The following is a 26,061-nucleotide window of genomic DNA, read 5'->3' as shown; positions in this document are numbered from 1 at the left end:
TTTGCATCAGGAGAAGAGTGAGCTTTTACACACCTGGTAGAGCTTTAAGATCATCCCATCAACATCTGATGAGCGTGCCTAAATTTGCTATCTCCCGCAGAGGAGATCGCTTCTTTCAAGTTCAGGTAGCAAACATCGGGGGCGGAGCCGAGCCGGGCGGTCGTGTTCCATCTCGGCTCCCGGCTCCGGCGCTGCCCGGGAGCCTGGATTGGCGGTTCCCCAGTGGCCCGGGGGCTGTATTCGGCACCCACAGGAATCGGAAGGTGCAGGACACCTTCGGGGCTGCTCCGATCGCCCCTGGCGCCGCGGCAGCTAGATCGGGAGGAGACGCGAGTGGAGGACGGCCGCGGGAAAAATGGCGGCCGGAGCGCCGAGGACCTCAACTATCCACGAGAGGTACGCTGATGGGCTGACAGGCGCAATCTGAGGAACGCAGGGGCTGCCTCTATCTCAAGATAGTCTCCGGGGGCCTCTGTAGCGGCAAAACACCGAGGGTGGCCACGGCTAGAATCTGCCTTCCCCCGCCTGCCTGACTCTAAAATGGCGGCCCGATGTGACTCCCAGCCAACGATCGGCGCCTTTGCCTGCTTGCTGGACTATCTGGCCCCAGCGCTTGCTGCCACTCCCTGGGGCGACTCCGCATGCTCTCTCTGGGGCTCTTGCCTGCGGGGGTGAGCCCTCTTCATGGATCCCTTGGCGGTGAACCTCGCCTACATCTGCCTCTGCGATCGGCCACCCGATGACAACATCCCGGGTGGTAGGATCGCTGGCTGCTCGCTGTTTCCGCCCGCAACAGACGTCAGAATGGGGTCAGAAATGTGCCCCTCCCCACCCCCCCTCACTGACCACGCTGCCTCGCGCAAAAGGTGCCTGACTCCAAGATGGCGCCCTGGGGGACACTCTCCCGATGACCGGCGGACACAGGAGACACAGGCTCCAGGGACACGAACGCATGCCAGGGGAAACCTTTGCCTAAACCTAACTTTGTTGCCTTCCATTTCTGCCTGGGCGCCAGGGGTCTTTCTCCCCTGACCCTCCTCTGGTCTCCGGATTGAACTCCCCTGCCCAGCTCCTCATGATCTATGTGGCTGCGACTTTGCTGCGGACTGCCTGTCCCCCCCCCTGGACCTGCTGGCTATGCTAGCCCTCTCTCTGAACCTTCGGACTCGGACCTTCACGCTCCCCCGCCATTATCTCTATAGGACGTGCCTCTTCTACCAACGTTTTTCGTCCACCATTTTAGTGACCTCTCACTGTCCTTCTGACTTTCCTACTGTCTCTCTTATTGCCTCTGACCAGTATAGGCCTAGAGTATATCCATTTGTATCTCCCCCTCTTGTGATTCTACCTCTTGTACATTTGCAATTTTTCTCTTTCTATTTGCACCTTTCGTATGGGCCTAGAGTATATCCATTTGTATCTCCTCCTCTTGTGATTCTATCTCTTGTACATTTGCAATTTTTTTCTTTTCCATTTGCACCTTTTGTAACGCGGGTGATCCTAGGTCAGCTGAAATTCCTGGAGCCTAGTCCCGACAGCTCGACGACTTTCGGAGGGCTGGATGAGGTCCCCCGCTACACGGCGGAGGAGGGCACTGGACATCGAATGCTGTCTTATGTAAACCGCTCTGATTACATAAACGGGTCAAGATCCTGAAATGTGCAATGTAACTGATTCTATGTAAACTGCTGTGACAATATGTAACGGAACTGGTGCTATGTAAAGCGCTCTGATAACCTTATCGGTTCAAGTTCGCGCTATAGAAAACTCTAAAAATAAATAAAAATAAAAATGTGGAACAAGCTTCCAACCACAATCTGACAACTGTCTGACATCTTGCTTTTCAGAAAACAACTAAAAACCTGGCTATTCCAGCAGTATTTTTTTTTCCCCGTGAGTTGGTCCCTTTTTTTTCATAAAAGTCCTGTTTCTGCTAGCGCCAGGACACTCTAATGAGTAGCTGCGCGCTTTACAAATACGCAATAACATAACATACCACGCGCAATTTGTGTTGATTGTTCCCCCAGAGTTACCACAACACTGGGTATCAGTAAATCTGGGGTGGGAGGCAGCAGGCCCAGTGGACACACATGCAGAGATCTCAAAATGAGACTATTAATGATTCAGTGAAAGCTCCTCCTTCCCATGCACGACTGTGCAATTCTTTATTTGTAAATAGGGTTTTACATTTTTTCTAGTTTTCTTTATATCTGGGTGGGATGAGTATACAGCAATAGTGCTCATTAGGACTTTCTTCTCCTGCTTTCATCTGGTCAAACCTGATTTTGACATCCACTTTTGATTTAGAACATCCAGCGCCATTGTAAACTGCTAATGGACTCACACCCTTATCTTATCTCATCCTTTGCTCAGTGTTGAAAGTATATGAGATATCATGCCCACACTTGATCTTCGTGATGGGGATGCATTTTACAATTTTATTCAAGAAGTCACATTCAGAAAAAAACATACCTAATCTACATTGCCAAATCAAGTCACAAACAAAAGAAGCAAAATATACCTAATCTTCTCTGCTCTTTGCATTCATGTTTGCCAATTGGATGCCGTTCATGAAAGCTAGATTTCTGAAAAAAAAATATTGTGATTCCTACATGAATCCCGTTTTGCGAGTCTGTAATAGCGATTCCTTATTAATCGCTATTACAGACTCGCAAAACATGCCGATGATGAATCTAGGGGATAGTTTTGATTCGAAAATAAAAGTCGCTAAAATTCCCCAGCAAGCACTTGTCCTTGCATTGGTGCAGATTTATGGCTTCGGGAATTAAATAATTTACAGAGTTACACCTGGAAACAGTACTCTTAGTAATTATTTTATGAATTCCATTCTTGCATAAGCAAATGTACACACGTATAGTTGCGGAAGCGAAAATCTGCAGAGTAATTATTTGCAAATTCACTTTCCCTACAACCCCTTTTTCGCAGCCTGGAAGAAGTTTTATTCCTGGCCTTTTTAGGAGTAAATGTCCCACCTTTTCCAGAGTGGGCAGAAAATATCCTAAATCATGTTAGTATGTGGTTGTGCAAGTACTCGTATGACATTCTAACCCAGATAGTACCACTTCTAATCTACCTCCAGGCCTGAATTTAGATTTACAGAAAGATAAGAAAATAAGAGTCTCTCTTGAGTCCAAATGCTTATTTAACATGAGAGAGGCTATTATCAGAGCTCTGACACAGTGAGAATGTTAATACCTCACTGCATGGATTTTTTTACAAGAGCATTGATTTCTGAAGCATCTCATACTGTGAGCAACTAGGTGTTTTATACCACTCCACACTTCTGACCATAATGGGGGGTAAATCCCACGAATGAGTGATTTTTGCAAGCTTTTTTCTTTTTTCACAGTCGTAGGAATTCCTTTGTGACCTAATTCTACTTGGAAGCATTATTCAACACACCTTGGCCGATATCCCATTTTTTCCCTCAAAATTACTCCTCTTCTCGTTATCTAGCCCTCATTATTCTTACTGTCTTTACTGTGAAATAACTGTGGTGCATGGTAGCTCATCTGTGAACCTTATTCTTCTGTTCCATTTGTGTACCTATCACCTCTTGCCATCATCTTTGTGTTTCGCTTCTCCTTTTTTTTTTGGTTTAACCCAGTACTCCCCATTGCATTTTCATGTGTAAAAAACAAAATATCAAACAACGACAAGCTACAACCCCCTCCCACAAATCAAATATAACTCCTGTGGCTTGTGGTTTCTCTTACATAATATAAATGTCTATTTAAAAGTCCAGTCACCCAACACTTCTAGCTACAAATACAATATGTTATGCTATGCTGGATGGTGGATTGCTTAACATAACCTTCTAGGGCCAAGGCACCCCGCTTCGACTTGTTTCCCTCATATGAAGAATGGTGCTGACCAGTTTGCTCTCATCTGCTAGGAATTTGAAAGCCATCATCTTGACATTCCCATCTTTGGAAAACTGCTGGGATCTGTTGTTGCCCTTCCTGAATGGTCTGCCAGGGATCCCCAGTGTTCTGGCACACTAAATTCACTTGTATGCTATATTAATCCTAACTATTAGATCTGGCCACATTCAGTTCATTTTCCTGAAACAGTGACTGGACTCTCGTCTTGCTTTCCCTAGAAATATCTAGCCTATTCCTTGTCTCTAAGTGAGTGTCCAATTCTGATATACATGTGTTATTGATTTTTATTGTTTTCATGACATGTATGTTGTCCTTTTTAACTCTGAAGGGGACATATTTTCTGAAATGCCTTTTGGACTGGTTTTGTGAATTTGCTCTTACTCTTCTCTTATTCTCCGAATAATCGCATTAGCCCCTACATTTAGAGATTGAGTATAACCTTGATGTTCAGTTTTTCTTGCAGACATTGTCCACAAAAAAGTTCTAGGTCCTCACTTACTTATTTCTCAGATATTTAAAAGAAGCCTGCATTGTCTCCTCTGCTTCTGTTTTTAAACCTCAGTATGTTAACCTGAAGTTCTTCAGCTTCTTTCCTGAGCTCGTAGATCTGAGCAGCTGTCTTCCCTGTTGTTCCTTCTGTATGTTCAATATCCTTTCCTTCTAACAAGTACAAAACCCATTTCTGTTTCAGTTGCCCCTCCGACGAGTGGTTTTTCTGTGTATGTGTTTTCATGATGATTTTTCTGTTGAGGGAAGATAGAAGATAATTTCCTCAGTAGCCATTTTAAAAGTGACTGTTCCTTAGTAGACGTCTTTTATGCAGGAGAGCACCATAGGACTTATTGTTTTTCACTTTGTCATGTACATTTTTCACATGTTGCTTTACTGCCTTCTTCCCATAGGCATAACTCTTTGACATATTTTCTCTGAAAAAGATGGAGATGTGTTTTGGATGAAATTCTTTCTCTACTACTATATGAGGCGAACTTGCCTACGACAGTCACTTACGTTGTTTCAGGTCTGACAGTCCGCTTCCAGATTGTCAGGTGGAACAATTGAGCAGGATGAGTGATGGTTCTGCAAAGCATGAATAAATGACCCACAGAGCTCATGGTTAATGGGTAGAGCACACTTTTGCTTATTTATGCCGGAGCATTAAATAATTCCTCTGCAGTGTCTCACTGAACTTTAGTTGTTACTGTCCACCTTTTGAAAAGTAGATAATTAACTAAACTATTAGGTTTGCATATCTTTACATGTTAGCTGTGATTCACCTTATATCACCAGGACGCTCAAACCATCTTGTTATAACTTTTGTAATTACCTCAGGATGGGTAGCCTGATTTCAAGGTGGCTGCCATCATTCTACGTGTCTCTGAAAATGCATGATTGTCTGTTCATACAGTGAATCCCAGTACCGTCCACCAATTCAAAACACATAGTGTCTCAGTGTTCTGTCCACAACCCCACTGGAATATGTCCTCTTCTTTCATGCCTTGCCTATCCTCACCTCACCTTCTGGGCCTCCCATCCATGATGCTGCAGCACATCTGTACCAGCACCAGCCCAGTGATCTTATATTCTGCAATGCATTTTATTTGTAAGATTCCTCCATTGATGGACTTTTTGGCAAATTGCTAAAGTATTATTTTCCAGACTTCCACCGTTACAAACACACACTTTTCTATTAAGTCCTCAAGTGGCCATGTTATATAGAGGCAGGAAGGAAGGTCGATGCTCTCACAATTAAGAGACCGTAAAATAATTAGGACTTTTCAGATGATGACTTTCGTGTCAGATCGGGCAGATGTTATGTTATGTTATAGCAACTTGTATAGCGCTCAGCTGCCCCAGCGAAGGGGCGTCCCGGCGCTTCCAGCAGCTAAAGAAACAGACTGCTACTGCGGAGCCCCGCAAGACAATGTCCAGAAAAATTATGTTAGGGGAAAGAGGTAAGTTTTAACTGCCTTCCTGAAATTCAGCAGGTTATCCAGTTCTCGTATATGAACCAATAACGAGTTCCACAGTTTTGCTGTTAGATGGTGGAAGGAGCGACCTCCCGCTCGACAGCGTTTCACCCGAGGCACCAAAACCAGGTGCTGTCCCGTGGAGCGTAATGCACGTGAAAGAACATACGGGGTCAATAGGTTACAGAGCAGTTTAGGTGTAGCGAGTTTCAGAATTTTAAAAGATAGACATAATGTTTTAAACTGGATCCGCTGTGCCATAAAGAGCCAATGAAGCCTCCGGACCGTATCGGCAGTAGAACAAAACCGGGGAAGACCAACTAAGGCTCTGGCAGCCGCATTTTGGATGCGTTGCATCCGGGTGATCTCGGCTTGATTGGTCCCCAAAAGCAGGGAGCTGGCATAGTCCAAGCGAGAAAGAATGGTGGACTGAACAATCAGTCGCCTAGTAGATGCATCAAACATTTTTAGAATAGGTTTCAGACCTTGTAAAATACCAAAACATGTGGCAACAACCTTTTTTGTGTGGAAGCAGAAGCTAAGAGAGGAGTCCATCCACACTCCCAAGTTTTTGACTACATTCTTGGGTTCCGGGGCTTTTCCAAAAGCATTTGGCCACCAATGTCCACCCTATACAGAGCCATCGCCAAAAAGAGCGACACTGGAATAGGATCCATCATCTCCCACTATGTCCCCCGAAGGAACTTGCGCTCCTCCGGAAAACTGCTTCTGGCAGCCCCCCGTGTACGAAGAGCCAAGTGGGGCGGCAGAGCCTTCTCCACCCTTGCTCCTAAGTGGTGGAATGAACTTCCTCTGGATCTTAGATCTCTCCCGTCCCTACAGAACTTCCGCACTGCCTTAAAAACCCTTTTATTTCAGCAAGCATATGTTTAGGGTTTTATGTCCTGTCCTGATCATTCTCTGATCTTCTGATAGGCGCCTTGATACCTTCGGGTTACTGTCTGCGCATTACAAATTCTCTTTCAATTCAATTCTATATGTCAATGTGCTTGCCGACTAGCAGAACTTCCATTTTATTTGCATTTAATTGCAAACAATTAGACGTCATCCAGTCTGCCACAGCCGTGAGGCCACTTTTAAACATGGAGACATTCAAAGTCGAGCCTTCAGTTAGAGCAACCACTAGCTGCGTGTCATCTGCATATGAGATCATCATAAGGTCCCACTGCCTGGCGACTGGAGCTAATGGCTGAACATAAAGCTTAAACAATGTGGGGCTTAGTGCTGAGCCCTGGGGGACACCCTGATTAATAGGATGTACCTGGGATAAAAATGGAGGGGTGGAGACACAGAAAGATCTTCCGGTCAAGAAGGATCTAAACCACTTGAGGGCAAGGTCAGAAATCCCTGCCTCTTCTAGACGGTAGAGCCGAATCTCATGCGAGACCGTGTCAAAGGCGGCACTAAGATCCAGCAGGATCAGTGCCTCCGTTTGACCAGAGTCGAGGATGGTCCGCAGGTGTATCGTCATGGCCAGAAGTGCAGTCTCTGTACTGTGACCGGCGCGGAAGCTGTGTTGCGTAGCATCCAGAATGTTATTGGAAAGCAGAAAGTTGGTAAGTATGGTGTTAGCATGGGCTTCCGCAATCTTCGCCACCCAGGGGAGGAGAATAATGGGCCTAAAATTCTCAGGCTTCGTAGAGTCCAAAGAAGTTTTTTTTAGAATGGGACACACCCAGGCCTGTTTCTATTTTGCCGGCACAGTGGCGGACGAAAAAGAGGAGTTGATTATCTGGTGCAGAGGCGTCAGCACAAAGCGAGGAGAGTTCTCTGAGCTGAGTAGGCTTAAGTGGATTGGCCGGAGAGCCGGATTTAATTTTCACTCTCAGCCTGCTCAGTTCCTCATCAGAAATTTCCAGAATAACCACAAGGCTAGAGCCCAGCCCTGGTCTGGTGGTAATAAAAGTGCAGGAAGTAGTCATGGAAGGAAAGGACCGGTAGATTGCACGCACTTTCTCCACAAAAAAGGAAGCGAGTTCTTCACAATGGAGTTCTGAAATAGTTATAGGCATGGAGGTTTTCTTGGCACTGAGATCTTTTAGGACTTTGAAAATGAATTTGGCAGGGTTAGGACTAAGTTTAATCTCGGTGGCATAATAAGCCGCCCGCGTCTTGCAAATGGCTCTATGATATGACTTAAGTTCAGCCAGATAATATGCTTTCTTTCCAGGGTCATAATCTTTCCTCCATTTGCGCTCATTTCTTTTGCACTCCTTCCTCAGTATAGTCAGGGTGTCATTATACCAAGGGCTAGATTCCTGAGAGCGGCCCTTAAACCAGGTCGCCGGAATAAGGGAGTCAAGTGCCCGAGTGATCCAAGCACAGAACATCTCGTAGCCTGCCTCGACGTTGTTGAAAGGTCCCAAAGGGTCTGCTCTTAAAAGTGCCTGGAAATCTTCTAGTCGAAGCTTTCGCCAAGGTCGTTTATAGAAAGACCGTTGGACGTTCTTACATAGTGGTTCTGATATGGGGAAGGTCATTTCGACCAACAAATGGTCAGACCAAGCCACAGGGGTTGGGGCAGCCACCGTGGCAGCCTCAATGTTTGTAAAAATAGGGTCTAACAGATGTCCCCCTCTGTGAGTGGGGCTAGCGACCAGTTGACGGAGCTGAAGTGCAGCTAAGTCTGCAAGCAAGCCGCAGATCATCAGGTCCTGCACAAGATCAAAATGGAGATTTAGATCGCCAAAAATGCTAAACTTAGCGGTCCCCATCGCCAGCGTTCCGACTGTCTCAAACAGAGAATTTTTTAAACCAGTAGCTTGTCCCAGTGGCCTATAAATTAGTAACCCAAAGAGGGCAAGATGTGTACTCACAGAGATGCTGAAGCGAGCACATTCACATCCCTCTATTGTGATCTTGACGAGGAGACAAGAATAGCAGGATTTGGTGATCACCGCAATGCCGCCTCCCCTAGTCTCTCTATTTATCATGCAGATAGAATAGTCCGCGGGTAGAGCCAGGTTAGGCTCGGCTACCAGGTCATCATTAACCCATGTCTCGGTCAGAAAAAATATATCTGGGGATTCGTCAAAAATAAGGTCATTTATTTCAGCATGGTGTTTGACTAGTGATCTCACATTCAGCTGCATAATCTTTAGCCGTCGTTGGAGAGGCGTGGTAGAAGGGGTAAGAATGGACAAATGTTTAGGAAGTGAGAACATGCCACACGCACAGCTGAAAGGACCACGCAGGGGGTGTGATGGAGCATTGTTGCATTGATAGGTTAGAGAGTTCTAAGTTGGAAAGGTCTCTCTAGAGTAAGTGCGATTTCCTGACGATTTTCGGCCAGCACTTATGGCGAGAGGCGACGGACTGGCGCAGACGGGCTTGCCTTTGGCGTGCCCGCTGCGCACTTCCGCTGCGCTCTTGCATATAAAATAGGTGACAGGGGGTGCAAAACAACTAGGCTCAAAGCGCTACCGGAATTGAGGATTTCTGGTCGTCGCTCTCTTCTCTGCCCTCCACAACAATCAGCCACAAGGCTGCGGTTGACCGGGTCGAAAGAGCAAGCAATATAGTCAGGGAGGTGTTTAGAGCAAAACAGCTGAAAAACCAAAAGACGATTTTAAAACGATACTGGTTACCCTCCACCCACTGAGCTAAAAATGATGCAGGAGATGGTGAATGGCAGTGTTTCCCCGTGCAGCGATTCAAAGAACTGCTGAATAGAATCAAGATCAAGACAGAAGCTAAGTATTTCAGGAATTAAATTGGAAGATAACGCACCAGTACTCCTGGAATTTGATCTGATCTATATCACTGTTCAGAAATGGAAAGGAGAACTTCCAGTGAGTAGGTGCAAATAAAAATGCCATCCTGGATATACCTGTGCGGAAAGATAACCAGTTATTCAAAATGGACATATCTAACGGCCAACTAGTTTCTAGTAAATGGTAATTAACAGATCAGTTTTAGCTGCACCCCTGGTTGAGAATTCAGAATGGTAACGTTTACCAGGAAAAAACCAAGCCTTCTCTATTGTGTAAATATAAAAACATGTTAAGCATTGGTAAAGCTTAGTAGTTCAGCATTGGCTGCCAGCCTTTTGGCTTTGTCAATGCTTGTTTTGTTTTGACATGGTTTTTGTAAAACCTAATTTTTGATTGTCTGCTTTGCCCTCACCAATATGAAAACACTGCCTAAAAGCTGAACTATTTTTTTGCCCAACTCAGCACATTTTTCCGTAGTAGCCCCTGGTACTGAAGCGAACTACTATGTGTGAGTGCACTCTATGTGAACGTGTTCAATCTATCACTTGCAGTGAAGTTAGCCAGTGGCTGAAGTGGGCTATCCTACTGCCCCATGTTATATGCTGTAATGCAAGTCACAATTCTTCCCTATATAACTAATTACACCAAATTTGGCAAAAAGTTAGCTCTTGGTTTAGAAAGCACTCTATTTATTTTAAATGGTATATCCATTCAGTAGCTGCTGAGAAATTAAAAAAATAAAATATCGATATCTGAGCACTGAGGAGGATTCGCGAATCCTACGAGCACGACTTTCATTCTGATTGGCTGCCAACACTCCAAACCAGGAAGTGTTGGCAGCCATCTTGTGACTCGGTACCAAGTCACAAGAAAACAGTACAAAAAAGGTGAAAAACAAGAAAAGGGGGCAGCGTAGAAACACCCTGACCTCCTAGCCTGTCGGAGGGTTCCCCAAGGCCAAAAAAGCATTAAAAAAATTACATTGAGGTATAATTTGTACAGCAAGTCCTTTTTTTGACTGCTAAGCGAAAAACAGCAGCACAACATTGAAAACAAAAATTCTAAACCTAATTGTTTTAATTGCCACACACTTGCTCCTCTTTTCATGCATTTGAAATCATTTTACCTATTACCTGTGTATATTTTCAAGGTCTCTGTCCTTGGTTGTCTGTGTAGTGAGACAACAGTATTAAATGAATTTATGAAGTAAGGGGAGCCTGTAGCCCTATACATAAAAAGTAGACGAAATTTTAGAAATGTGTCCCAACAGGGGCTCCCGAGGAGGTTCAACGGCAGCTCAGATCCGTCACAGTGCTTCATGGTTCACCTAAAGATGACTCTGTTCATTATTGCATAGTGTTGCGCAGATAACTTATCCTGCTTTCTGTAAACTATCACTACTGAACAAATGGTAGTTGTTAGACCTGGCATCCTTGGTATGAGTTTCCCCTAACATTTTTCCTTTAACCCTTTTATTTTACTAATTGCATTTTTGCTAGCTTTAGGACTGTGCACACTTTACCGCTGTTAACCAGTGCTTACGTGCTTGTGTGCTCTCCGTAAAACATGGTAGTATTGGCTTATACTCAGATGGCATTTTTAATATAATTGTAAGTCCCAAGTAAAGTGGCACCACTTGTGCCAAGGGCCTGTAAATAAATGCTACTAGTGGGTGTGCAGCATTGATTGTGCTACACAGTTAAATAGCCCTTTCAACATGTCTCAGGCCTGCCATTGCAGTGCCTTTGTGTGCAGTTTAAACTGACATTTTATCCTGGCAAAATAAACCTTTTGCCAGGCCCAAACCTTTCTTTTTTATACATATAAGTCAACCCTAGGGCAGGCAATGGGCAGCCCAAAGGGCTCTGCTGGACTGATGCTCTGAAGGACTGCTGCCCTTCTGTGCTGACTGCTGCATATGCCTTCTTGCCTGGGTGAGAAAGACTAGGCCCACATCTATTGAACCCAGGATTCCAGAGTGACTCCAAGCGCTAGTTGGCTGGTCTCCTGACTCGAGCCTCAGGGACACCCTTGAACCCAGCTCCTGGACTCCTCCATCTGTGGTTCCTGCCATGCCAAGTGGTGTAACCCCAGTCCTCGACCTTTGCAAGTGGGCCTGAAGGTGCTATTCCAGCCCATCTGTGGTTCTAGCTAAACCGATGTTTCTTCTATGTAGCACAAACCCCAGCAGAACCAATGCGTTGCCTCTGCTGTGAGGATTCACTCAGTGCAAGGACTCCGCATCTATCTCGCACCTTACATCGGAACAACCGCTGTGCAAAGCTTCACCGACACAGGCCCATGCATCACAAATCTCCCGTTTACTGGATCCTTGACGACAACGTAGGACCTTGCACCACAGCTCTTCAGAACTGATGCATTGCCTCGACTGAGCAATGTACACTTGAAGCTGGACTTTGCTTTGCATGCCCTTATCCACTGCATCCTCGACGATGATGCAGGCCTTCGTATTGCAGCTGCCAGGACCAATTCATCACCCCCGCTGCATGACACATCCTTGTTGCAGGACCTCGCTATGCTCTGCAATCAGGACTTAAGGTATTATTGTTCAATGGGTTTAACTTGGTTTCTGTAGCTGGTTTGCACTCCATTGCAGTCAGCCTGAACTTGTGATTTTGGCCTGGTCCGGTGCATCCAGATGTCCACAGTCGTCATTTTGTGCTTTTTTGCTCTATGTTCTCTGAAATATTTAAAACTGTATATCTCTGGTTCTACAGATTGGATCTTTGTTGTTTTGCTATTGATCTATTTATCAAAATTTGCTCTTTTTCTCTAAATTGATGTGGGATTTTTTCTTGTGTTGTGTTTTCACTTTATGACTGTTTAAAGGGCTCCATAAATACTTTACACTTTGCCTCTAAGTTGAGGCTGACTACGCTCTGCCAAGTTAACAGAGGGTTGGACACAGGCTAATTTGGGGGTTGATTGTGCCTCACCCCGACACTGTTTGTGGTTGCTACTTGAATAGGGTTTCACCCCCTCAACCAATAACCCAATTTCGTGCCATACTGAAAAAGTATAAAGGCAAAGGTTGCTTGTTTACAGGGCTATAACCAATGGTGCTGGAACAGTTTTCCGAGTGGGAGTGCGGCCATCAGCGTTGCATCACTGAAGTCGCTAGGATAGTGAAAAATTCAGGCATCAGCAAAGAACAAGTGTAGTACATGACCCATATTTATTCAGCTGGAGACTGACTGCGTAAAAGTATATGTTCAGTTGTGCATTTTGTAGCATGCTGTTCCAAATATATTGTGACAAAATTATGGTATGATCTGCATCTCCACTTACTAAGAGCACATTTTTAATCGAAATGGCCACAAAATTTCCATCAAACATACAGTATACTCCTTAAACAAATATAGCCCACAATTGATAGCACGTGCAAATTGGATTTCAGTGCATATTTATCATTTGTACATCACACAAGTGTTTTGATTTGTTTGATTGTATTACAATCTTTGTTTGCATTGCATTTAGGAATACCCCCAAAAAACAACGTCTCATTCCTTCTTTCCTTGCTTCTGATATATTTTGAAATATTTGTGTAGTTCATTTGCAAGTATTTAAACTTTGTTGTGATAGAAAATATCAAACATCCTATACTTTTTCCGTTACACTCCATATGCACCAGGAAGAAACTCACTCCTCTTACAGTTAGTGAAAGAAAAGTAAACCCCAATCTCAATGGTAAAGTAATAATAATAAACAGTTTGCCAAGTAAACCCCAATCTCAATGGTAAAGTAATAATAATAAACAGTTTGCCAGGTGACTTTAACTGACATTTAACCTCAGTCTTTGAACAGACAACAAGTGCCACATTCTCTACATTCTCTAGATTGCTGCATGATTATTTTTGTGGGTGCCGCATCACCTGCCACACCCCCTCCTCCAGCGCCCCTGACTATACCGTCCCAGACACTAGTGTAATTGTCTACCAATTAACTGTTGGTCTTTGTTGTGTGACAGTTCCCCAGGGGTTTCTGTGGGTTTTGAATGGCGGGCGTGCACACGCAAGACACAGTCATGCTACGTACAGTATTAGAACACCGCTTTCACTTTATTTATACCTGAACCTAAGGCCACGCTCGCCCTCAGGTTGTGTATTACAGTATCAGATAGCTGGACCGCTAACCCGCTGCATCCCTACCTACCTTAAATTCTTTGACGCTGTTGACTAGAAGAGCGTATGCTCGACTGACAAAACCTTTCAGGAGGGAACTGGGTGGTGGATGTGGGTGTGGAGGGTAGTGGTGGTTTGATCTCATGTTGCTTTTGGTTGGTGCTACTTCATGGGTTGAGGGGGTCTTTCACCAGATTGTCACCAACGTGGATGGTTTAAATGAGGTTTCCTTTGATGTATGTTCTAGTTATTTTCAGTTGTTCCTCCACTCATCTCTCATTATTTCTAACCCCATCCTTCCCTGTTGGGGTTATTGGTTGATCCAGGCGTAGTTGTGGTCAACACCTGTATTTTCTTGAATCAAGATACGTTCCTGGTCACTACTTCCCTCCCGTTGTGGGCTGTAATTGTTGTCCCTTGTTTGTTTATGACTGTCCATATGCCATGTTCTTAGGGTGTTCTAAACTTTGAACCAGGATGTCTGTCCTTCAGTATCTCCGAATCATCTGTTGGGAGGAAGGAGTTTATTTTTCTCCTTGATAGCTTGGCTCAGCGGTTGTTCTGGGACCTCTTTTCATGACTTTCCTTTGCTTCCAACTTCCGCGGCCTCCACAGTGGCACTGTGGGGAACACTCCACTGAGACTTCTCCCAAATGTTGGTGCTGCCGGTGTGCCTCTGGTGACACAGTAGGATGTGCAGCAGTAGGCATGTAGAAAGTTGTTCTGGCCCCTATCTGGATTGTCCTGTTTGTCTGTGCAGACTCAGAGGGCCTTGGTCATGGTGCACACAAATCATTCAAAGTCCCTGTTGGCCTGTGGCCATTGAGAGGATTATACGCCAGTGTTCAATATTCATGTCCTGCAGGTAGTCTTGAAATTCCCTCCCTTGGAAAGGAGGTCCGTTGCCCATTCTGATAGTGTTGGGGAGGCCAAATACTGCAAAAGTTTTCTACAATGTTGACTGCAATGCTCTAACGTTGGTAATCTCGCCAGTTCTACCACCGGGAATTTCGAGAAGGCGTCCATGAGGACAGGGACTTTCCTGCTGTCGGGGAAGCTTCCCAAAAAATCACTGACTAATGTCCATGGTGCCTCGCTGGTTGCCTAAGTTGTGACTTGTGTGGGTCTTGCATGCTTCCTCTCCAGCTTGCACGAAGCCGAAGACGGCTGTAATGCCAGAAACCGGTCCCCGGAAGCTTGTTTCCTTCCCAGTATAAGAATTGGCTTGGTAGTTTGGTCTGCCCTGTTCCCATGATGCACTGGGCCAGGGACAGACTAATTTGCATGTAGCCAGGTTCTGAGCTGGGATGGTGCAGTGAGCTAAAAAACGGTGATGGATCAAGCCCTGATCTGTTGACTGGGTATGAGTGTTCTGTTTAATTCAGATACTCTGTCCATCACCACCCCCTTTTCTCAATCTGCTTGAACATGTGACATGATTCAGGGCTAATCTGTAAACATGGAGGTAGTACAGGGGTCCATAATGGCATGATGAGTATCACGCTGATGCAGGCAACGGCTGACGGTGCAGGTGCCAACAGGCGTCTACACTCACCACAGGCTGTGGTGGAGACAAGCCAGAGAGGACCATTGCAGCTGAGGAGCATGCACTCCTTGATTGGTAAAAAACACCTTCCTGGGTATGCTTGTGGTCTGCTCCAGCACTGCAGACCATGTGCTGAAGACACTGTTTTAGGAGGCACTGCCAGGAAAGAGCACATGGGTGGGCTTAAGTTGCATCTGGGCTAGGGCTGTGAGGGCCACACACACCGCCCGGGGTGGCCCAGTGGGAGGCAAAGGAGGCCAGCAGAAGCTGTGGTGTAGGCGGGGTGTAACCGCAAGGACCAACATTGTCACAAAATGCAGCAGGTAGGCACCTAGATGGCCAGTGAGGGAAGACTGCCAGTGGGCACCAAGCATGCACCTCAAGGGGACATGGGAGTAAGTTCCTCATCGTCAGTGTGGTGTGACAGGCCCTTGGGGGTTACTAAAGATGCTAGATGGATGGTGCAGTCATACAGAAGACACAGACATGTTAAGTACAGCATGTGGACACTGTTCTGAGCAGAAGCAGTCCCTTTATTTATACCTGAGGCTGCGCCTGTCCTCAGGTTGCAAGTTACAATGTCAGATAGCTGGACAGCTAATCCACTACAGTATACGCTGTCTACCGGTGGCAACTTGCAGCTCGAAGTACTCTCTGTCACTGGATGTTCACACCAGGGGAAATAAGCACATCCAGTTGTCCATGCCCTCGGAGAAATGAGGGGAAATAAACCCCACTTTCCAATACCTTGTCACTGAATGGGTAGGGGGAGGATCGCATAAAATTGGAAATAATGTCTATTTTTTATAGATTATGAAATATATAGAAATGCCTACCGAGTGTCTACTGGTTTTAGCCTCCTTGCTCCTGTGGCTCCCCCACGGAAGTATCAGTGAGGGGAGCCTCACAGGATGACTTATCAATAAGAAAACATGCGTTGGGGCCAGTCTGCCAAAAAATAAATGAACACTGAAGACGAACTAACAACCAGCCAGCATGAAGAACAAAAATTTACAATGCAAAATTGGTCTAACAATAGTGAAGTTTGAGCTATTGCCTTTGATAATAATAATGTAACGCCCATAGCTCTAACTTTAAGTAAGGCGAAACCTATTGAATTGCTAACACTTTTTTCAGATTTTTTAAATCTTTTTTGGCAATTGTGGCCCCTATGCTTTAAAGTGGGGTTCCGTGATTGAAACAAAGGTAAAGCAATAGGAAGGATGTTGCAGTCCAGTAGCCCGCTGACGTAAAACACACCGGCATCATGACCTTCAACTTTTAGGCATCTTCTGCTGTGTTCAGCTCCTCTGACTGCCTTGGCATGACAGTCTCACTCCCATTCAGGGCCTTCCATTTACAAATGCCAACTTAGTGAGATATGGTTCTTCATCCACTCCACTAAAACGAATGAAATGTAGACATTTATTAATTATATGACACTGCATCCCTCACTGTTTACCATCCGCCTGTATATGATTCCCCATTAGTGTTACCTAGCATAAGTATTGAACAAAAGCTGCATTATTTATTGTTTCAAAGCAAGATGCAGCATGCAACTACTAATGCCCATGCGGCCTATTCATGCTGTATCTCTTGTTTCTTTTAAAGCAGACTGCAAATAGGGTTTAGTTCTTTTGTATATTAATTAACCCTGGGCAAAGCACTACGCTACGATCGCAAAGTTTGTGAAGTTTCTGCTACTTTCCACTATGCGAATTGCACGTAGCACAGTGCAAACACGCATAGCGTAGCGTAGTGCAGCGGTCATTTTTGCTTGCTCGCGGTCCTCAACGTCAAGTTGGCGACCTAGAGCAAGCAAAATGACATCCCGGCGAGACTTTTTCCTCGTTCGCGATCAGCAACATCAAGTTGCCGATCGGGAGCGTGGAAAATAAACCTCCCGGCGAGATTCTAAACCCGGGGAGGTCAGGTTTCTCATTGCGAGTGGCCGCGTATGCTTGCGATGAGAAACTACCATTCCGTGTTCTGAAAGCTGCAGCTCGAGTAAAAATCTACTCGAGCTGCAGGAAACTACAGCTCGCACTGTGCAAGATGCCCTTTTTAATGATTACACAGTGCCAGATGTTTGTCCGCACTGTTCAATAATTGAAAACAGCAATTTGCACAGTGCGAATAGGGTACTACACAGTTCGCGTAGTGCTACGCTTAGCTCGCATAGTGCAAAGTGCACTTCGCGTAGCTACGCGTAGCGCTACTTCGCGAACTACGCCCAGAGTTAATATTAATCTACATTAGTGTAGACATGCACAAAGCAAATTCCCTCATGTTTGTGTGTGGTGCACATTAGTGTACTATTTCTACTTATAGTTAGTACTTATTATAGGGGTACTCGATTCGAGCAGGTTTCATTTTTCGCGAAACCCTGCTCCATCAATATAATATGGTGTATGATTTCAAATAGTTTAGGTTCCCTTGCACAATATGTCTTTTGATGCTTGCACAATACTCTTTTTGTAGGATTTATTTGTGTTTAGTCAGGCTAGAACAGGGATTTTTTGATTTTAAAGTGCTTTAGCTTTCTGATTAAACTGATGATGTAAGGCGGTTTTTTTTGTACTGTGTATGTTTATGGTTTTTAGTAACTAAAAAACTAATAATCTTACAAAAACTGTAAAAACCGACCCACCAGACCATAAAGCTGGCCCAATAACAACAGCCAAAACACTTACCTGTCAGTCCAGACCTTAGCTCACTGCCAGTTTGCCCTATAGGACAGTCAGACCCCGCAAGTGCAGTAACAAACCGAAATTTCAGTGATTGCTGAGACTGCAAACAAATAAATCACAACAGAAGGCAGCAAACCACGTGCTTCATGAACGAGAATGGACCCAGCATCATCACCTTAATATCAATGTCTATATGTTTAGTAAATTAGTTGAGTCAGGCATATTTAACAAATGTGTTAAACAAATAGTCATGTGCACGAGGGCTTAGGAATTAAATGACTCGGGTTCCCATGGGAGGGTTGGAAGGGGAGGAGGGGTCTGTCACCCTGTTCTTCAGCCGTTTGCAAACTTAATAGAAAAAAAAAGAATCACTATCGCGATGGTGCCTTATACACACGTCCCTGGAATCTTTGTCTGGGAACCCAAGGCAGATTTTGCGTGTGTGTATAGTGAACTTGTGCGCTTTGCCCAGTACTCATATGTCATACACTTTAGCATTACTTCCCTACAAACCAAACACCATGTTTGACTTTTTTCAGTTGAATAATACTGTGAACAGCCGGAACTTGTGTTCCATTTCTAGTTGGAGAAAAGGGTTGATCCGAAGTGTCGATAATATGATTGGCACCGGTCGCTTGTAAATCTGGCCTATCAACTGAGTCCAACTCCAGTGTGCTGCTGCTGAGCTTGTGAACAAATTAGTATTTTTTTTTAGGAGTCACTTTGATAGCCCAGTAGCTCCAGAAAGTGCCTTTTACACACTTAGGAAAAAAAGAACGAAACTTGATAAATTACCATTGCATATCTATGTATTTGAGCACAGGTGTAAAAAATGATCTTTTCTCATGACTCTTGTAGTCATAACAGTGCACGGATTGTTTTGTCTTTACCTAGTCTTGCATTTTGAAACTAAATGTTGCATATTTAATTTACAGGGGCCCTTGTGGATACCTTTGGCGAGTACAAGTACATGTACTATAAATGTGGAGCTGCCATGTTTCTTGCTGGGATATTTCTTTGCATCATGAATTACTACAACTATCGTATGATTGAAAAGGAAGAAGTCAGTTCTTTGAAAGACCACGAAATATGCATGAAGAATGGCAAAGACATGACGGCTGTGGAATATGGAACACACGTGGATAAAGACGATTTGCAAAACTGCAGTGTAGTGGCATGTGCCGTTTCCGAGTTAGAGAGCTTGAAAAAGGAAGCCAATGGTACATGAGAATGCCAGTTGTTTGTGTATGCTCAAGGAAACAATCTAAATTAAATTTCATGAACCGTTTCCCAAAGCCATTTTGATGGGAAGGAACTGACAGAAAGTGAACTTGCACTGGTGTATTGATTTACACATGCCTAACAATGCTGCCCAGTGCCCACAATGGAGGAATATTATATTTTGCTAAATCTTGCTATAGAGCTGGAATGCTTTGAAAAGTTTGGCACCAACCTCCAACTTGAGAGCTTCTGTGTATTCGATTACTTGTTTCTGACTCATTCCACCCCTATACTCAGTTAAAGATTTACAATTGTCCAGAACAGGATTATATCCCTTTCCACAGCTAAACTACCAACAGAACGCTCACGAAGTTTGTCAGAGTATAGGGAAGGGGCTTCTTCACAGACAAAAAATATTTTCCTTTCGGATACAAAAAAGAGATGAAAAAAAATGCAACTTCAAAAACCTAGTGGCATTTTCCTGTGTGGATCGTATAGAGTGTCTGCAGTTATGCAAAGGCATTCGCATACACGTAATTAGAAATTTAGAAAAACGTTTCTAGGATTACTGGTAATCTCTAAATGTTTTATGTTTCTGTGGGTGCTTCAGGAAAAATCTGTTAAAATATGCTATCTGTAATACCCACCCATGCAAAGGTGTAAAACGGGGTGTGCGGCTTTACAAATCACTGAGTAAATCCGGTGCCTGTTTTCAAATTCATCATGTTAGACATTAGAATTGATTTTAGGTTATCCTGGTTGCTTGCATAATTATCAAAACACACTACACTACTCGCCTTCTTTTACACAATAAAACATATAAATTGAATTGTTGCTGCTTTTATGTTTAGGTCTCCTGCCTAGCATTGCACTGCGCAGCAGTGTTCGCGCAGCCGAGACATTTAGTGGGTGAAAAACGGGGTATTGGAGTTGACCAAGAAATCGCACACTCTTGTGCGTGTGCGATTTCTTTTGTGGTACGCGATTGGCCTTTGCATGCGTCTTTTTATAAAAGACTGCACGTTATTGGCCAAAGGGGGGGCGCATTGCTCTGCCTATGGCCTATTGGTGTCTATTACGCGTTTGGTGCGCGTAATAGACACAATTAGGCCATGGCTCATAGTGGCGCACGCACGCACCACTCGCAGGCTTGTTTACTTCTGTGGTCGGCATGCTGCTGCTTTATTCTGATTGTTGGTGAGGGGAAGGCACGTTGTGTGTCAGCCGGTGTTTTTTGGAAAGTCTTTTTTTACAGTAGTCTGCCTTGCGTAAACAATTCTTGTTACACTTGTTAACATTGTCTGGGCATATGATCCACCTCGTTAGTGCCAGTTTAACAAGCAATAAGCAACAGAAATATTACCAGTCAAACTTTGGAAATGGGCGCGGGAACATGCGTTACTGTGATCTTAGTACCTTTTGAACCGTTTGAGCTACAAAATTTGCATGCCACCTGTGCCAGCCCTCCGAGTGCCCTGCATATCCCACTCCAGTTCCACCCCTCCCAGTTTCCTAGGTCTTGCCACCAGTGCCACCGCTCCAGTGCCCTTGGGCACCCTTACCATTGAGATGTATGGTCCATGCCAGCTCCACCAGTGTCCTGCGTCGGCCATGCTCCGCCTCCCATTCCTGCCCTGCTAGTGCCTTTACGTTGCCCATACCACTTGCCCAGTGACCTGCTTTGCCCATACTAGTCTCACACCTTTAAGTGCCCTACGTCGCACACACCATGCTTTCTAGTGCCCAGCTTCACCCATGACACCACACCTAGTGCCCTGCATCGCCCACACCCGTGCCACTCTTCCCAGTGCCTAACGACACCCATGCCACCCCTCCCAGTGCCCTGTGTCGGCCACACCAGTGCCACCTTGCTAGTGCCCAGCGACACCCATGCCACCCCTCCCAGTGCTGTTTCGCCCACACAACCCCTCCCAGGGCCCTCTGTTGCAAGCCCCCAGTGTCACTCCTCCTAGCGCCTTGTGTAGCCCACACCACCCCTTTTATTGCCCAGCGTCAACAACGCCAGCCCGTCCAGTGCTCTAGGTCGCCCACACCCGTGCCACCCTTTCCGGCGTACGTGCCACCGGCAGTGGCAAGAGACAGCATTCTCTGTTATGTTGATGACACAGACAGTGGCATTATCAGGCCATGCGCTCAGTATATTGTCTGGATGCCAGCACGTAGCCCAGGGGCTCATTAAGGGTGGCAGCGGGGAGGAGTCACCCCATTTCATCCCGTGACGCGGGGGCTGTTCCTGGAAAGACGAGGGCCGCTCTTTCCTCCGCCTTTTATCTCCACTAATTACAAAAGGAATTAAGTTGCTGTGTAGCGTGCTGCGCAGACACAATGCCAGCGGCGGTGGTGGTCAGCAGGGCGGTGGCTCCCTCAGGGGGCGCGCTCCCGACGACGGATGGCGACGTCACAAAGGACGTGCGGGGCACGGGTGTGTAGCGCATGCCCGACAGGCCCTGGCATCCAGGGCTGCAAGAGCACGGTGGGGGCGCAGGGGGTCTTCAGTGAGCCAAGGGCCCAGTCAGAAGAGCATTTCAGGGGCACCAATGACAGCACAAACCAGAGGCCTGCCCTGGTCACTGACATTTTTGTTTTGGGGGGGTGTAAGAGTCCAACAATGACACTTGAATAGATTATAAGACAGGAGGGCACGGTGGGGGAGGGGGTTGCTTAAGGGATGTGGATTGTCAAACACAATACTAGTAAATTAACCAGCATTCTTGAAGACCCAGTGCTAGAATTCGAAAACAATGACCCCAGGGACCCACAAATCGGGAGACCATGGGAAGCCGTGGTAAGAGGTGCAGTCATGATGGGCTGAGCCTCGAAAAGCGAAGTCTGACAAGTATCTTCTACATTAATTCTTTTGAACATCTTACTGCAAACAAATTGGCGACGAGGACAAACGTGACTGACACTAAATCTCTTCTTAATTCGCTATCAACAGGCTACATCTTAAAATAGCTGACTGGGTTAAAGCACATACTGCCGAGATCTTCTGGTGCCCAGATATTTCCAGAGGATATTATTAATGGGAGGATAGATCTGGTGGGTGGCGATTGCCACTTGCTAAAAGAAATTTGTGCCTTGTCAGGTCACAATTTCGATTCAGTGAAGTAGCGTACCGGGCTAATGTACCTGCTGTGAAGGACAACATGTAATATGCAAATGACAGACTTGTATTTTATGCAGATAGCTCAGTGGGCTACTGCTTTTGTCGCAGAGATCCCTTTCTTACTTGTAATTCATAAGTTATTACTTCTAATGGAGCACAGTGATCTATGAGCTGTATGCAAACAGCTCATTAAACTTTTTTCTCAATCTTTTAACATTCTAAGGTTGCTAAAATGAGCTCCATTGGATGGTGATAAAGTCATATCGGTACACAAACCCCCAACCACTGGGCTAATTTTAAATGCTGACTTGGTGTTCCAGACCATGCACGCTTAACACAATGTTATGTTATGTTAATTAAATTTAGTATAGAACATGACTCACCCAAGGGTGTCTCAGCACTGCCTAAAGCTACAAGCAAGCACACACAGGAGAACATCATTTAAATTAAGGAAGCTTTCAGCAGTTTCCTAAATTGACAGTAATTAGTACAGAGTCGAATGTGAAGAGGTAAGTTCCAGTAAAGCAAAGCCAGGTAAGAAAAGGCTCTGCCGCCGCATGGGGACAGAGGGATACAGGCTGTATCCCGGTATGTTAGGCTTCTACTAGGTAGGTAGCATTTGAGTTTCTTTTGGAGATATCTGGGGCTTTTGCCCTGTAAGGCATTATAGGCGATGCAGCAGATTTTAACCCCTTCGATGCTCATGACGAGCTCAGATCGTCATGAGGCACAGTGGAGCTGTGCTGATGACGAGCTGAGCTCGTCATGAACAATGGAGTAAATGAAAAGTCAGCACAGTGGGGGAAAATGCACAGCAGCGATGTGGTTAAAAATACTTCCCTGCCTTACCGGCAGGCAATGTAAAACTTACAGCGAAGAGGCCAAAGGCACGCCTGATGGAAGGTGGAGAACAAGCCTGGCTGCAATGTTTTGCACCACTTGCAATTTAGTCATAAGCGTCTTGTTTGCTGCGGCCAGTAGACCGTTGCCTTAATCCAGTCTGCAAGGGCCTGGACTAACGTTCTTCTGGCAGATATTGGAAGATAGGGAAAGACTCTTCGTAGTAGGCGCATGGCACAATCCAGTCGTAGCCAAAATCTGCTCTCTCTTAGCTGGGTCCATTTCAACACCAACATTTTTCACAGACCGTCTGGGGGTCCGTACTGCGCCCAATTTAGCAGGCCACAATGCCCAAAGATATGTGACTCCAACACCTTGTAACCCTCCCTTTGTTCGATTAAACATGTCTTGTACATTAATTTATCAAATTGTATAATTCACTGTCTGCGTATAATGTGTGTGTACAATGAAAAGCACTCACACACTGCATTGGGACAAGGAGCGCTATAAAAGCAATTAAATAAACATGAGTGCTATTTAGTTTGTAACTAGTGTAATTAGTCATACAGATATATCTATACTGTTACAGTGCATGCATATCTCTCACACACCGGAGTTGAAAAAAGTACAAAACTTGAGGGGAATGCAACTAGCGCAATTTGCTGTAGATTAAATACGCAGTTACAGATAAATAAAACGAGGAGCGTTACTCAGCATTTAGCGCTATTTTCTAAGAGCAAAACGCACCCACGCATCCATAAAAAGGAAGTTTGCTAAAAGAAAATAATGCTGAATGCAACAGATCATGAACAGAAACAGCCAGCAGCTGCTCGTGCTCACTAACTTTGTTGCTCCTGTGGTCCTGCAGGAGGATTTTTGTGCCAAATTACTCATAATTATGTGAATGGGCGTAATTGTGTGATTTTCGGTAATTCTGCATCAAAAGAGTAAGGCAAAATTGCCAAAATCAGTCCGATTACTCCAGCGTAATTACATTTCTCCCAGGCCTATCAAAAAACCAGCCTCCGAATCATAGTTTCTCTTAAGCACTTGAAGTGATAAGAAACGGAGTGCCTCTGCTTCCCTCCATTACACTGGCCCCTGATAGCTCAGGACAAGTATTACACTCCCCCCTTCTAAAACATGCAATATGTCTCGCATTATTAAAGTTTGAGCTATTGGTGTTGCATTCTTTAGCAATGCCAATAGCTCAACCTTTAATAATGCGAGACCTATTGTATTGCAAATGCTTGTTTTACGTTTGCAGGTGGTTAAAGGTTACTCTTCCCTCAAAAATACATACAATGACCATTTGCTTTCTACCTACTTAACTGTGGAAGAAGAGGGTTTGTTAAGATTTGAACGTACTAAAATGTGACACTGTAGGACTAAACACTAACTGAAACAGACTGAAGAAACTATAATTGCTGTTCTATTGTGATATGTAGACGTTGAATGTGTTTTGCATCCTGAGCCTTTCTGGCACCTTCTGTCTTCCCTTCCTCCTATTTCTCTCGTGTAAGTAAAACAGAGCTTTCAGAGCAAGTGATTGTTTGTCCATTTTTGAAGATGGTCTTAGATAGTCTCCTAAAAGACATTAATTTAAAGATGGATGAATCTTCAGTATAGCAATGTGTGTTAGGGGAGTGCCCATATATCCTTTATCTGTTGTGATATAATTTGAACAATGGATAGTTTCATTCATTTCAAACATAAAGTAACGTTTTAGTGCTGTGCTTGAATAGTTCTACATACCTTGACCCAGACTATGACAAGGTTCAGGTTTTTTGAATGCACATTTATGACATGTAGAAACGACCAGCTGGAGGTCTAACTTCTTCTAGTGCTTCAAGGTAGGATGTCCTCTATTGGATTCTTTATAAGTCTAGTTGGACACGCAACCTCATATTTCTGACATAATCCTTTGATTGTATAATGCTGTTGATTCAGATTTTTGCATTGAGCGATGCTCTTAATTTGATTTTTTTTGTGCCTGTTGTAACTATGGACGAGATGAAGCAAGCAATTTTGCAGTCACAAACTGTGATTCGCAAAATCACAGGATTTGTGGTGACAAAATGTTGATTTCCAATGTGCCAAACTCATTTTACGAGTCAATTGTTTTTTATATATTTCTAATTTTATTAGTTAGCGTACTATTAACATCTTCAATAGTTTATACAAAAGTACATGCATAAAACATTGTTTATCCAGGGAATTGCAAAGAAAGTAATCCACTCAGAGATCTTCCATTATGACAGATCAATGTTGAAAAATAAAGACTTTCTGTGATGTCCAATCAAATATTCTTGTGTTATTTCCTGATCACGTAAAAATCCACCTTTACCAACACAGTCCACCAACTCTTTTAGGATGATACAAGTGAATCAAATGGGTAATTGTGTTCCTCCATGAGGCCAGCAGCGCGAGGTCCACCAGCGAACCAGCCCGACACTGAATGGAGACTCAGGCATTGCCCTGGAAAGCAAACATTCACGCCATCCCTGCCCTGAAGAAGTGGTCCACCACTGGTAAACATGCGCTGGCTGCAGGCTGCATGTGTCGCAAGAGCAAGTGAGATACAAAGAGGAACCAAGGTTGCCATCCCAAAGGAGATTATTCACCTCCAAGTCTATTGCTCTAAAATTTGATGCAGGAACCAAGAAGGGGGTGTAATGGAGGGCATAGAGAAATCTGGGGAATGTCATGATTTTGAAGAGCGTTGCTCTTCCCAGCAGGGCGAGGGGCAGTGACTGCAAATGCTTGGCTTTCCGGCGCAGTCTTTGTAGAGGTCCCAGAAGAATTTTGGTCATAAACTCGTGCGGGTCTGGTGTGAGGTAAATCCCCAGGTATTTGAAGCTGTTTGTTACTATCTTCACATCACAACCT

General features: G+C 44.8%; 1 protein-coding gene across 1 annotated transcript in view; it reads left to right on the top strand.

Annotated features, from left to right (window-relative positions):
* Nucleotides 1–20,032, top strand: part of LOC147692820 (monocarboxylate transporter 2-like) — a 59,114-nt gene extending 39,082 nt beyond the window's left edge. Inside the window, exon 5 of the mRNA XM_086939040.1 lies at nucleotides 18,920–20,032. Coding sequence (XP_086795166.1) covers nucleotides 18,920–19,212 — 293 coding nt within the window. The 3' untranslated portion in view covers nucleotides 19,213–20,032. The remainder of the gene's footprint in view (nucleotides 1–18,919) is intronic.
* The last annotated feature ends 6,029 nt before the right edge of the window (nucleotides 20,033–26,061 follow it).

Source organism: Lissotriton vulgaris, chromosome 9 (assembly GCF_964263255.1).
Source record: "Lissotriton vulgaris chromosome 9, aLisVul1.2, whole genome shotgun sequence".
In the NCBI taxonomy this organism is placed as follows: domain Eukaryota; kingdom Metazoa; phylum Chordata; class Amphibia; order Caudata; family Salamandridae; genus Lissotriton; species Lissotriton vulgaris.
The sequence above is the reverse complement of the archived record's forward strand: the minus strand, read 5'-3'. Positions and strand labels throughout refer to the sequence as shown.